We start from the raw sequence: 15,292 nt of genomic DNA on the forward strand, positions 1-15,292 counted from the left end.
CCCGGTCAGTGCTTTCTGACTCCTAGAAAGTCTCTGTGGCTCAGTGGAGAACAAGACCACTTTCCATCCTGCTTATTGTCAGCACAGTTCCCAGTTCCTGACTAATCTTCTTTGCTGATGTCCCAGGCTTGTCTGGTATTGTTAGAGGGACCCTTGTTGATTTGGGGGCAGGCTGAGACCACCTAGGCTGCTTTCTGTTGCTAGGTTATGAGTTTAGAGAGACACCATCTGTGTGGCTCTCTGCTATTATTTTTTAACTTTTATTTTATTTATTTTTATGTGGTGCTGAGGATTGAACCCAGTACCTCACACATGCTAGGTGAGTACTCTGCCACTGAGCCACAACCCCAGCCCCCTCTACTATTATTTTTAAGTCCTCAGGACCCTAATCAGAGTTCTTGCCTTTTTCCTCCTTTCAGGATCCTCTTTTGGTCATCTCTTGTGTTAATTCCAGGGCTTCCAGTTGTACTTAATGGGGAAGAACAGGGACAGAGGAGTCTATGCCATTATTGGTATCTAATATCTTTAAAAATTTTTTTTTTGTGGTACCGGGGATCAAACCTAGGCCCTCACACATGTTAGCCAGCACTGTACCACTGAGCTGTATCCCCAGCCCTTTTTCTTTCTTTTGAAACAAAGTAAGCATGTAATATACAGATTGCCAGTTTATAGTTTTCACTTATTGTGATGATTTACAAATACTTCTTGAATGAGTAACTAAAGTGATTTTTTTCCACATCAGATTGGAAAACTACCATTTTCTTCCCTAATCCAAAAATCTGAACTCTGAAAATGTTCTAGAATGTAAAACTTTTTTGAGTGCAGCATTGATGCCACAAATGGAAAATTCCACACCTGACCTCATTTGCAGTCAAAATGCAGATGAACTAACATTATTATTTAAAATCACCTTCAGGCTGGTGTATAAGGTATTTATGAAACATAAATATTTCATGGTTAAACTAGGGTCCTGTCCCCAAGATATCATTTCAAATATTCCAAAATCTGAGAAAAAAATCTAAAATCGGAAGCACTTCTTGTCATAAGCATTTTGGAGAAGGGTATTCAGCCTGTATTAGTCATTTCAGGCTGCCATAACAGAATATGACAGGCTGGATGGCTTAACCAGTGAAACTTATTTTCTCACAGTTCTAAAGGCTGGAAGTCTAAGATCAAGGTGCCAGCAAGGTTGTTCTCTGGTGAAGACTTTCTCCTTGCCTTGCTAATGGTTGGCATTAACATATGAAGACATGACCTTTAGTTTGTGTATTTACCTAGAAAGTGGGAGGGGGAAGTTGCTGGTTTCTGGTGACTCTTCCTCTTCTTTTTAAGGATACTAGTCCTGTTGGATTAGGGTCCTACCCTTATAAGATCTCACTTAATTTTAATTACCTTTAAAGGCCCTGTCAGTACCTTGGGGATTAAGGCTTCAATATATGAATTGGGAGGACATTTAGCCTATAACAATTAATATTCAGTATGTACCTTAATTTTGTGTTACTTCCAATGTTATCCTATCTAGAAAGTTAGGAAGTGAATGAATATCTGTAATGCTTATATTCTTTTTTAATATTTATTTTTTTTAGTTTTAGGTGGACACTTTATCTTTATTTTATTGTTATATGGTGCTGAGGATCAAACCCAGTGCCTCATGCATGCTAGGTGAGCACTCTACTACTGAGCCACAACCCCAGCCCCATAATGCCTGTTTTCTTTTTTTTTTTAAATTATTTTTTAGTTTTAAGTAGACACAATATCTTTATTTTGCATTTTATATGGTGCTGAGGAACGAACTCAGTGCCTCAAGCATGCTAAGTGAGTGCTCTACCCTTGAGCCACAACCCCAGCCCCATAATGCCTGTATTATTGAGGGGACATTGCTGTAGGACAGATTTCTATAACTGACATTTCTGAAATAATGATATTGTTTTAATTTTAGTGATATATGGTAATTATGCAGAATAGTGGGTTTCATTATAGCATATTCATACATACACAAAACATACTTTGATCAATTTCATTCCACAGCACCTCCCCTTGCCCTCCCTTTCTCACTCCCCTGGTCCTCTTCCTCTATGCTACTGTTCTCCCTTCTATGTTTATGAACTCCATTTCCTGCTTTTTTCTTTCTATCTTAGATAAAACATATAACCTTTGACTTCCATTTGTGGAAAACAGATAGAATTGAAGAGCATCATTTTCAGTGAAATAACCAGGCTAAAAAATATTCAATTTTTGAGGAATTGCCAAATTCCCTTCTAAAAATGTTAACAAGGTCACCTTCTCATCAAGAGTGCAACAGAATATCAGTGTCTGAATATAGTCAGCCTTTGGTATGCATGGATTTCATATCTGTGGATTCAAAAACCATAGATAGATGACTGGTTTCAATATGTTGAAAATTTCCCATCAATATCTAAGGGAAACCTACAGGGGATGGGGGTTTTAAGCTTTGATGTAATAGTTACAATGAATTGGAGTCTCTTAAATGATAGTGCCTCAGTGCTCTGTGCATGCTTAGAAGTTGGAAAGTTTCTTAAGCTGGTTACACCCAATTCTTTTAATTTAAGAAGGTAGTATCTGACTGTGAGGGAAGTGAGTTTATAGACAGTGTTTCTGTTATCTAAGGTGGAATGAATTTTCATCACTTAAGATGGAATGAGCCTTGTTGTCCCTCTTCCTCCCCCACCCCCTGCTCACATCTACCTACCTACCTACCTACTCTAACAGATTTATGTAGAGAATTTGGAAGTTTTTCATTTTGTGTCTTCAAGAAGATTTTTAAAAAAAAAATATTTATTTTTTTAGTTATAGGTGGGTACAATATCTTTATTTTATTTTTATGTGGTGGTGAGGATCAAACCCAGTGCCTCACACATGCAAAGCAAGTGCTCTACCTCTGAGCCACAACCCAGCCCAGAAGAATTTTTGTAGTGTTCGGATTGTCTGCTCCTTGATGGTTTAATAAAATTTCCATGTGAAACTTTTAGAGATTAGTTCTTTGATTACTTTGAATGTAATCAGAGCTGCTTAAGCTTACTGTCTTTGCTGGGGTAAGTTGTGTTCAATTATAACAGAAATTATCCATTTCTCTTACTAATTTCTTGTTTCATCACACTGTTATTGGAAGAGAAGGGCAAATAAAAGTGCTACAAAGCTTTTTTACCGTCTTCAAATTGCCTTTTTCTTTATTCCATCTTTCCTTGGTTACTACAAATCTTTGGCTGTTTTCCAGAGTTCTGGCAAAGATGATTCTGATAGTTTCTTTTTGTTTTTATATTTCCGTGAGAGGATGAGAGCTTGAAGCTGCTTAGCATCCCTGTGCTCTCATTGTGGAGTGAATTTTTTGTCACCTGGATTTTTGGGTTTTGTTGCACTGGGGACAGAACTCTGGGCCTCACACATGCTAGTCTAGTGCTCTGTTACTAAGCTGCCCCCCAGACCCAGTCACCTGAAATGTTTTCTCATTTTCCTTTGTTCTTAAAGAAGCTTTGAATTGATGCAGACTGTTTCGTCTATTTGTTCTGAGGACAGGTTTAGGGGTTGAGGTTGCTTGAAATTTTTAGTTCAAGAGCACTTATGTTTTCACAGTGAGATGGAGTACAGCACCCCCCAAAGGATGACTTTTTCTTTTGGCACTGTGGAGAAGGATTGTGTGTGGTCTGATTTTGTTTTAGCCATTTTTTGTCTTACATGATCCTAAATTTCCCTCTCTCTCTCTCTTTTTTTTTTTTTTTTAGATCACCACCCAATCTCGGAATAATATTTCCTTATTCCTTTTTATCCTTTTCTCCCTTAGATGCACGCTCTGTGACTGCCTCCTTGGGTCCCACCTACCTTTCCTGTAGCTGGTACTCTCATATCTCTGGCCAGCTTTTCTGCATTTTCCTACTTACAATGGATTTTCTCTAAGCACGATTTCAGCTCACTCTTAGTCTCTCCATTCCCTTCCTCTGTTCCGTTTTGTTCAGATCCTCCTCACACTACAGGAATGGTTTCATACTTGTTTTTCTGATTTTTTTTTTTTTTTACTTATAGGCAATGAAAACTCTGTAGTAGTCTCTATTTTGTACTATAAGTTATACTAAAGGTATTGATTATGTGTGATTTTATATACTCTTTGGGTTGATTTATATAGTCTTTTGAAGGATATATAGAGAGATTTGGATTTATACAGAGGTGTTATTCTAGATTACCTGGAGGCTCCTTATTTTTAAAATTAAAAAATTAAGGTATGACTTATGTATAATAAAATGAGCCCTTTAAAAAAGTATACAGTTCTATGAATTTTTAAAAACCCATAGTTATGTTACGAACACCATCAGTGGTAGACTGAAGACAGAAGAGTTCTGTCACCTCCCAATGTATCATCTTTGTAGTCAGCCCTTTCCTGCACCCTGTCTCCTAGTCAATAATGTATTTCCATTCTGCACTTTTGCTTTTACCCCATATATAAATGGAATCATTCAAAGTGTCATTTTGAGTTTGGCTTCTTTGATGTAGCAGAATACATTGAGGTTCATCCATGTTGTTGACTGTTATTAGTTCTTTTGTGTGTTTGTGTGTGGTACTGAAGATTGAACCCAGGAGCGCTCTACCACTGAGCTATGTCCCCAGCCCTTTTTATTTTTTATTTTGGGCAGGGTTTTGCTAAGCTGCCCAGACTAGCCTCAAATATGGGATCCTCCTGCCTCAGCCTCCTGAGGTGCTGGGATTACAGGTGTGTACCACCATACCTGGTAGTTCTTTCATTTTTTATTGCTGAGTAATATTATATTGTGTGTAATCCAGGTTGTTTATCAATTGGTTGAAAAACATTTAGGTTATTTCCATGTTTTGGTGATTAAAAATAAAAAAATATAGCTGCTAGGGGCTAGCAGGTATAGCTCAGTGGTAGAGCACTTGCCTAGCATGCACAAGGCCCTGAGTTCAATCTCTCTCTTTCTCTCTCTCTCTATCTATCTATACACACACACACACACACACACACACGTATATATACACATACATGTGTATATATATATATGTTCCTTTATAGGGTTTGAGATTTATATAGTTTTCATTTCACTCAGGTAAATATACCTGGGAGTGGGATTGCCAGATTATGTAGTAGTACATGCTTAACTTCATGAACAACTGGAAAACCATTTCCAAAGGGGCTATGCCATTTTACATTCCTGCCAGTAGAAGTCTGGTTGCTCCATATCCTTACCAGCCCTATGTATTCTCATCCCCCACATTACCCACATTATAATAAGTGTACAGTGGTGTATCATGGTTGTTTTAATTTGCAGTTCCCTTATGATTAATGGTGTTGAGAAAATTTTTATGTATTTATTTGCTAACTATATTTCTTCTTTGGTGAGGTATCTAGCTTTTGCTTCACTTTTTAGGTTTTTCCCCATTTTATTGGTGCATTATGATTATTCATAATGGTGGGATTCATTGTGTCATATTTATACATGCACATAATGTAATTTGACAAAATCCCCAGTAACCCCCCTCACTTTAAAAAAAATATTTATTTTTTAGTTGTAGTTGGACACAATACCTTTACTTTGTTTACTTATTTTTATGTGGTGCTGAGGATCAAACCTAGGGCCTCGCACGTGCTAGGTGAGCGTGCCGCTGCTGAGCCACAACCTCAGCCCTCCCCTCACATTTTGATAGTTCTTGTTTGTATTCTCAATACAAGTTTTTTTGCCAGATGTTTGATCTATAAATACTTTCTTTCATTCTCTGACTTTTCAATCTCTAACAATGTCTTTTGAATTTTGGTGTCACATCTAAGAAATTTTTGGCTAACTGAAGGTTCAAAAGAATTTCTCTTGTATTTTCTTCTAAGAAATATTATAGGTTTAGTTTTTACATTTACATCTATAATGCACTTTGAGTTAATTTTATGTTGGAGTTATTGAGGTTTTTTTTTTAATTTTCTATTTTATTTTTTTATTGGTTGTTCACAACATTACAAAGCTCTTGACATATCATATTTCATACATTAGATTGAAGTGGGTTATGAACTCCCAATTTGACCCCAAATGCAGATTGCAGAATCACGTCGGTTACATATCCACATTTTTACATACTGCCATATTAGTGACTGTTGTATTCTGCTACCTTTCCTATCCCCTACTATCCCCCCTCCCCTTCCCTCCCATCTTCTCTCTCTACCCCATCTACTGTAATTCATTTCTCTCCTTGTTTATTTTCCCATTCCCCTCACAACCTCTTATATGTAATTTTGTATAGCAATGAGGGTCTCCCTTCATTTCCATGCAATTCCCCTTTTCTCTCCCTTTCCCTCCCACCTCATGTCTCTGTTTAAAGTTAATCTTTTCTTCCTGCTCTTCCTCCCTACTCTGTTCATAGTTGCTCTCATTATATCAAAGAAGACATTTGGCATTTGTTTTTTAGGGATTGGCTAGCTTCACTAAGCATAATCTGCTCTAGTGCCATCCATTTCCCTGCAAATTCTATGATTTTGTCATTTTTTATTGCTGCGTAGTACTCCATTGTGTATAGATGCCACATTTTTTTATCCATTCATCTATTGAAGGGCATCTGGGTTGGTTCCACAGTCTAGCTATTGTGAATTGTGCTGCTATGAACATCGATGTGACAGTATCCCTGTAGCATGCTCTTTTAAGGTCTTCAGGGAATAGTCCGAGAAGGGCAATAGCAGGGTCAAATGGTGGTTCCATTCCCAGATTTCCCAGGAATCTCCATACTGCTTTCCAAATTGGCCGCACCAATTTGCAGTCCCACCAACAATGTACAAGTGTACCCTTTTCTCCACATCCTCGCCAGCACTTGTTGTTGTTTGACTTCATAGTGGCTGCCAATCTTACTGGAGTGAGATGGTATCTTAGGGTGGTTTTGATTTGCATTTCTCTGACTGCTAGAGATGGAGAGCATTTTTTCATGTACTTGTTGAATGATTGTATATCCTCCTCTGAGAAGTGTCTGTTCAGGTCCTTGGCCCATTTGTTGATTGGGTTATTTGTTATCTTATTGTCTAATTTTTTGAGTTCTTTGTATACTCTGGATATTAGGGCTCTATCTGAAGTGTGAGGAGTAAAAATTTGTTCCCAGGATGTAGGCTCCCTATTTACCTCTCTTATTGTTTCTCTTGCTGAGAAAAAACTTTTTAGTTTGAGTAAGTCCCATTTGTTGATTCTTGTTATTAACTCTTGTGCTATGGGTGTCCTATTAAGGAATTTGGAGCCCGACCCCACAATATGTAGATCGGAGCCAACTTTTTCTTCTATCAGATGCAGAGTCTCTGATTTGATATCAAGCTCCTTGATCCATTTTGAGTTAACTTTTGTGCATGGCGAGAGAAAGGGATTCAGTTTCATTTTGTTGCATATGGATTTCCAGTTTTCCCAACACCATTTGTTGAAGATGCTATCCTTCCTCCATTGCATGCTTTTAGCCCCTTTATCAAATATAAGATAGTTGTAACTTTGTGGATTAGTCTCTGTGTCCTCTATTCTATACCATTGGTCCACCCGCCTGTTTTGGTACCAGTACCATGCTGTTTTTGTCACTATTGCTCTGTAGTATAGTTTGAAATCTGGTATCGCTATACCACCTGATTCACACTTCCTGCTTAGAATTGCTTTTGCTATTCTGGGTCTTTTATTTTTCCATATGAATTTCATGATTGCTTTATCTATTTCTACAAGAAATGCCGTTGGGATTTTGATTGGTATTGCATTAAACCTATAGAGAACTTTTGGTAATATCGCCATTTTGATAATGTTAGTTCTGCCTATCCATGAACAGGGTATATTTTTCCATCTTCTAAGATCTTCTTCTACTTCTCTCTTTAGGGTTCTGTAGTTTTCATTGTATAAATCTTTCACCTCTTTTGTTAGGTTGATTCCCAAGTATTTTATTTTTTTTGAGGATATTGTGAATGGAGTGTTTTTCCTCATTTCCGTTTCAGAAGTTTTGTCGCTGATATACAGAAATGCCTTTGATTTATGCGTGTTGATTTTATATCCTGCCACTTTGCTGAATTCATTTATTAGTTCTAGTAGTTTCTTTGTAGATCCTTTTGGGTCTTCTAGGTATAGAATCATGTCGTCCGCAAATAGTGATAATTTAAGTTCTTCTTTTCCTATTTTTATGCCTTTAATTTCTTTTGTCTGTCTAACTGCTCTGGCTAGTATTTCAAGGACTATATTAAATAGAAGTGTTGAGAGAGGGCATCCCTGTCTTGTTCCAGATTTTAGAGGGAATGCCTTCAAAGAAGAAAAAAAATTAAAAAAATTGTAAAAAAAAATTAAAAAACAACAAGAAAGAAAAATGAAAATGAAAGAAAAAACCCAAATCAAAAAAAGAGAGAAAAAAAAATAAATGCAGTCTTAGAGTTTGATTAACTTCTCTTCCAGTAGGTGGCGCTGTGCCCACCAGGCCAAGTTTCTCCTGTCAATATGCGGGAACCAATCACTGTGCAGCAGCTCCTCCTCCCAGACTGGGCGAGTCTCCAATCCTGAGTGCCTAGGGCCTCCTCTTGTGTCTAGTCCCTTCCCCACTTTTCCTCTAGCCAGGCCCCTCTCACGGGTGCCGCTCACCACAATACTGGCTACACGCCAGGTCTGCTGCTCCCGGGAGCCCTGTTTTCATGGACGACTGGGCACACTCTCCCTGTTTGCCATTCCCTCAGACCCTAAGTTTGTAGAGCTTGGGGCTGAGAATCCTCAGCGAATTTTACTTGCCCTCCAGTAGCTACGCCCCCAGTAGCTGGTGCAAGAGACCTCAGCTGTCAGCACTGGTGGGAGCGGTAGCCGGGAGTTCAGCGCCTCGGGTCCCGTGCCACGTCTGATTCCCTCGGTCTGGCTATCTGGCTATCGTGCTCACAGGAGAGCTGGGAGGGGCCCTTAAGGTTTCCCCGATGTGTGGAGAGGGAAGGCTAGGGAATTACACACCTGTAGCCGCAGGTTTCAATGAAGTTATCTCCTCCGCCGCAGTCTGGTGACGTTAGTTCTCTGCCATGGTGGTGTCTCTTGCAAATGGCGACAGTTCATTTCCCTTTGCCGGGTGACCAATGCAACGGGTGGGTCCTTACTGTCTCTCCCAAGCCCCGTTTCAAACCTGTGGCCACTACCTATGAAGGCTCGGTTGGCATTTACCTCCGTAGGAACAGAAGGGCCGACCAGTTGTTTCAGCCGGATGGATTAGTGCTGAGTCACAGCTGTTTGTCTGCAGGAAGCAGGCGAACGGGAGCTTGAATTCAGCCCATCTGGGCTCAGTGTGTGTTCTGAGAGGCCCAGACTGATCGCCCCAGATCCACATCAGTTCAGCATTGCCTAGTGATCCTGAGCAAACGGAATTTAGATTGTTTACGACTCCCTATGCCTGCACAGCTGAAGAGGTCAGAGACTTGATCTCTCTGCGCCCGCCGCCATGTTGGAATCTGTTATTGAGGTTTTTAAAGAATATCTGGTGGTTGGGATTGTGGCTCAGTGGTAGAGCACTCGCCTCGCATGTGTGAGATCTGGGTTCAATCCTCAGTACCACATAAAAGTAAATAAGTGAAATAAAGGTATTGTGTCCAACTACAACTCAAAAATAAACATTTTTTAAAAAAGAAGAATATCCGGTTGTTTCAGAATAATTTGTTGACATAGAAAGTCCCATTTTCCCATTGATTTGCCTCTTTTTGTTGAAAATATTTTTTGTGTCTGATGCTAGGGATTGAACCCAGGACCTTACACATGCTAGACAAAATGCTCTACCACTGAGTCACATTCCCAGCTCTATTACAAGTAATTCTTTTAAAAAATATTTTTAGTTGTAGATGGACACAATACCTTTATTTATTTTTTTATGTGGTGCTGAGGATTGAACCCAGGGCCAGTGTTCTACCACTAAGCCACAACCCCAACCCTGCAAATAATTCTTATGAATAAAGATATAAAGTACATATAAAGTGCACAGTTTTTAAGTATACAGTTGGATGTATTATCACAAGCATGAAAACACACTCTGTAGCTACCACCTAGGCTAAGATGTAGAAAGAACATAATTAGGACCTCAGCACCCTTCTCATTCCCTTCCCTAAATTTTTGCCATATGTAGAAGTAATTATTATCCTCACTGCTAACATCATGGATTAACTAGCCTAGCTTGTTCTCTTACAATTTATAAATATAAATATGGAGTATATTCGGGGCTTCTTTTTCTCATTAGTACATTTATTATATTAATCTTTGTTGGATATGTGCAGGAAGGTCCTCTGAGTGGCCATGGACTAGTTTTCACCTCTTTGTTATTTGTATTTCTTTTTTTCCCCTTGTACTGGGAATTGAACCCAGGGGTACTTAACCACTGAGTCGCATCCCCAGCCTTTCATATTTTTTGAGGCAGGGTCTCACTATGGTGCTGAGGCTGACCTCCAACTTGCAGTTATCCTGTCTCAGCCTCCTGAGCCCCTGGGATTATGGGTGTGCACCACCACACTGACTCTTATTTATATTTCTTAAGAATAACTGTAGAATGTGCTGGGAATGTAATATCTGAGATAAGTGGGGAGCTAGCCAGAATAACCTGAACCCTGATCCAGTCCCCTCCTAGAAACAGGATGTCTTTCAATGGTTCATTTGCCCCCAACATAGAAAACACAGGACTGGCTGTTTTCTGAGGTCAGTTCACTATGGTGCAAGTGAGGCATATTCAGAAAACTCCATCTGCCCTGATCAGCTTTCCTGAGACTTGGGGTACCAACTCACAATGAATCCTAGGATTCTGTTGTCCCCTGATGCCTATCTAAAGAATAATCCCACTCCATATAACTTGTGTGAACAGTTGCACATGATTCAAATTGGTAACAAGTGAAGAGTGAACCTGCATTACAACAAGCAGGTGTACTTCATTACTTTTGGTCACCATACAGCATTTCATTGAATGACTGTGCCACAGTTTACTCATTCTACTGATAATGGACATTTGGATTTTTTCCATGAATTAGTATTAGAAGCAGTGCTTCTTTGAGTATCCCTGGACTTGTTTCCTAGAGCACATGTGCACAATTTTCTGTGAGTACCTAGGGAAGGAGCTTCTGGGTCATAGTGTATACAAATCATTAACTTTAATAAATCATGCCATGTGTTTTTCAAGTGATTATACCAGGTTACATTCCTACTAATGGGACATGAGAATTCCCATTTCAATGCAACATTATGGTGCATTAGTCTGCTTAATTATACCTTTTCTGGCAAGTACATACAGGTGTCTCAGTGTAGCTTAAATTTTCATTTCCGAGTGCTAATAAGATTGAATACATTGCAATGTATCTGAGTGCCAAGGACAAGTACATTTTCTTCTGTTCATAGGTCACTTGGTTCTCATTTTTAAGGAAGTACCTACTCACTTCTCTTGTCCGCTCTTTTGTGTTGTGTATTTCTTACAGATAGGACAGTGGTTGTTCTCTTCATGAATATTGCAGGTGATCTCCCTTAATGGCTTGCCTTTTCACTGTTACCCTTTCAATCTTGTAACACTCCAAGTCTCTCATTTTATGAGTGCTTTTCATGTCTTGATTTAGAATTTGTCACCTAGACTTATGAACACATTTTCTATATTATTGTTTTATTTTGCTGAATCCAGTCTGATGTTGCCCCCAAAGAGGCAGCATGTGCAGGGATGTGGCTCAGTAGCAGAGTGCTTGCTTAGCATGTGCAAGGAAGGGGGTTCAATGTTCAGCACCACAAAAAAAAAAAAAGGCAGCAGGGGAATTCCTACAAGGGGGGTGCCCCAATTGTCTTGCTATGGGACCTGTTGGGAGTGTAATGAAAGAAGCACTAAAAACCAGATGATCATTCCTGAGCATCTATTAAAACTTACAGAGTGGGCTTCAGCATCATGACAATGAGAGACAGGGATGTCCTACCTAGCTTGATTTGTCTGCAGTGAGGAGGACATGAGGATTTAAGGATTTGGGCCACCACCTAAACCAGTTTATCAGTGCCTGGGAATGTTCAAGGCACCAGTTTGGGCTCAAACCTGCAGGGAAATACCTACAGCTGTCTGGGTCACAGAGTAGTCAAGACACAGAAAGGGGAGGGGTGATTAGGTGACCCTACAGTTATTTTATGGACACTTTATTGTGTCACTTTTTACATTAGATTTATATTTTACCTGCATGTACTAGACATATAATAATCCATTTACATTTATTGAAAAGATCATGCTCTCGGGCTGGGGTTGTTGTTCAGAGGTAGAGTGCTCAGCTAACATGCATGAGGCCCTGGGTTCCATCCTCAGCACCACATAAAAATAAAATAAAGGTGTTGTGTCCACTTACAATTAAAAAAATTAAATATTAAAAAAAGAAAAGATCATACTCTCTCCATTGTTTTGCTATGCCAACTGTCATAAGTCAGCTGTCTGTACATGTTTGGATTCTTTTTTTTCCCACCAGACTGTCTATCCTTGTGCTAATATTGCATCATCTTACATACTCTATTGCCAGATGTGGTAGTGCATGCCTGTAATTTCAGTGGCTCAGGAGGCTGAGGCAGGAGGATCTCAAGTTCACAGCCAGCCTCAGCAACTTAGCAAGGCCTTAACCAACTTAATGAGACTATCTCAAAATAAAGAAAAGGGGCTGGGGATGTAGCTCAGTGGTTAAGCTACATTCCTGGTGCCAAATCCCTAGTACAAAAACAAACAAAAAGCCCTCTATTTCTTAATGGAATAGTTTTGCTCTCATGATTTGTGATTTTCATACAAAGTAGGTCACTAACTTGATATGAAGTAGATATTGTGTATTGTCATCATGAGGACTGGGGAACCCAATTAGAAGTTCTCCTGTGTTCTTATCACCTGGTGGTCAGCATTTTAGAATAAAAGGAATGTGCCATTACAGGGACTAGTGACATTTGAGGATGTGGCTGTGGATTTCACTCAGGAGGAGTGGCAGTACCTGAACCCTCTGCAGAGGACCTTATACCGAGATGTGATGCTAGAGACCTACAGCAACCTGGTCTCCATGGGTAAGAATGGCTTCCTCAGGTAATTTTGCTGTTTATGATTACTGCATCAAATGGAGGACATTTTGTTTCTCAATTTCCCACTTTTCTTTCCTGAAAAGGTATTTGAGAACTAAAAATCCAGGTTAAATGGTTTGACATTACCATTATGTCAAGCAACAGATTCCCTTGTGCTGTCACCAAACTGAAACTTCTTTTGTCTTGGCTCTGAAGAATTATACCAAGAAGCTAACTGTCATTTGTCATTAACAGGGCAACAGGTTTGTAAACCAGACCTCATCCTCAAGTTGGAGGTGGAAGAGCTATGCCCAGCAGAAGACAGAATTCCAATTTGGAGCTTTCCAGGTAAATAGGATTGACTAAGGCTCTGAGCACGAGGCCTTAGCCTATAAATTCTCATGAAAGGGCTTCCAAGAATGTCCTAGGATAAAATTGTGACCATTTGATGCTGTTGGATGGGGATAGGAACACCACAGATATAAGATTGATAGCCCTAACCCTGTCCCCACACGCCGCATTGCTCTTGTTAAGTTGGTACTCCCCAGCAAGTTTCTGCACAATTCCTTTTATATGTAAGTATCTTTTAAATGCTGTCACTCCCTGGCACTACCTTTTCTATGATACTCACACATCACTGACTTATCTGCCAGGCCCACATTAGTCACAGGCCTGGATACTAATGCTAATTCCACATTGGATTCTCCAGTTCATACTTCTTGTTTGACTTAGGTATTTCCTGTCAGACTTGATATTCTAAAATATCTTGTTTTTTTTTTTTTTTGGTATTTAGGGTTTGAACCAAGGGCTTTGTGCATGCTAGATAAGTGCTTTACCACTGAGCTCCTTGATTATCTGTTTGTTAAAATAATAAGATATAATTCACTATTACAAAATTTAGCCTTTTCAAATGTTCAGTGGTTTTTAGTATATTCAGAATTGTGCAACCATCACTAGTAATGAGTAATGCTAGAACATTTTCATTGTCTCTAAAAAAAAAACCCTTTTCTTTCTTTTTTCATGTGTGGTACATGGGGATTGAACCCCAGGGCCTTGTGCATGTGAGGCAAGCACTCTACCAACTGAGCTATATCCTCAGCCCATGAAACCCCTATTCTTAACACTCACTCTCCATTCCCTCTTTTCCCCATTTGCTGGTAACCTCTAATCTACTTTCTGCCTCTATGGTTTTGCCTACTCTGGATATTTCATATAAATGGAATAATATAAAATATGGCCTTTTATGTCTTATTTCTTTCATGTGACCTGTTTTTAAGGTTCACTCACATTACAGCATGAACCAGCACTTTATTTTTTACACAAGAATAATATTCCATTGTATGTATGGACCACATTATTTATTCATTTGTTGAACATTTTTGTGGTTTCTACTTTTTGGCTATTATGAAAAATGCTTATAACATTTATTTGCACTTTTTTTTTTGTGGTGACGTATGTTCTCATTTGAGCAGATACATAGCAATGGAACTGTTGTACCCTGTGATAATTGCATGTTTTCTCAAAACTTTTGCCCATTAGCTTTAATATTCACTGATGATTCTTGCCTGAAGCAGTTATTAATGTTTATTTTTTTCACTATTACCATCCATTACTGTCATTATTCATTTTTGTGTTCAAACTGTGCTCAGTTTGGCTAGCAGAATTCTTTTCAGGGTAGTTCCCCTGTCCTTTCCCCATGTCCCTATCATTCTTGGAGCACTTGCTTACTTTCTAGCACAAATACACATTCTACATCACCTTTCTGTTTTAGACCTGGAATCAGTAACTTCTGCAAGGATCTTTTGTTCCTCTTAATGGGATTGGTACTTAAAAATCTGCACCGGGAGCTGGGTGTGCTTATAGTTATTCATTCTCTTACCTATAGATTCCCCTTCATCTCTTTTTCCATTTGTTGTTTTAAGCAACTAGGTGATTTGTCCTTTAGTATTATGGATTCTGGATTTTTCTGTTAAATACCCCATGGTGGTATTTGACATAATCTACTCTCCCCAGTTATTCCTTTCAGTTGGTAGATCTAGAAGCTGGATCATATTTGGAAGATTTAAAAATTTCTGCTAGGAGGCATGTTATGCATGGTTATCTGTAACTACCAGTTATTGGTGATTACTGCTCAGACCCGTTAGTTTATTAATGGCTGCAAAATGGTGATGTTTTCATTCTGTCATTTTCTTGATGGAATGCTTATATAGAGATTTTGCCCTGCATATATTATTTGTATACCACGAGCTACATATTATACAGAAAAGATGGGCTAAGTGACTTTTTTTTAA

At 39.0% G+C, this 15,292-nt stretch overlaps 1 protein-coding gene across 1 annotated transcript in view; it reads left to right on the forward strand.

The window, feature by feature from the left end:
• LOC308639732 (uncharacterized protein) overlaps window positions 1-15,292 on the forward strand; it is a 39,307-nt gene that overhangs the window by 10,886 nt on the left and 13,129 nt on the right. The window contains exons 3-4 of the mRNA XM_081278011.1: window positions 12,881-13,007; window positions 13,257-13,349. Coding sequence (XP_081134137.1) covers window positions 12,881-13,007; window positions 13,257-13,349 — 220 coding nt within the window. The remainder of the gene's footprint in view (window positions 1-12,880; window positions 13,008-13,256; window positions 13,350-15,292) is intronic.

Source organism: Spermophilus citellus, assembly GCF_964194105.1.
Source record: "Spermophilus citellus genome assembly, chromosome: X".
Lineage (NCBI taxonomy): Eukaryota > Metazoa > Chordata > Mammalia > Rodentia > Sciuridae > Spermophilus > Spermophilus citellus.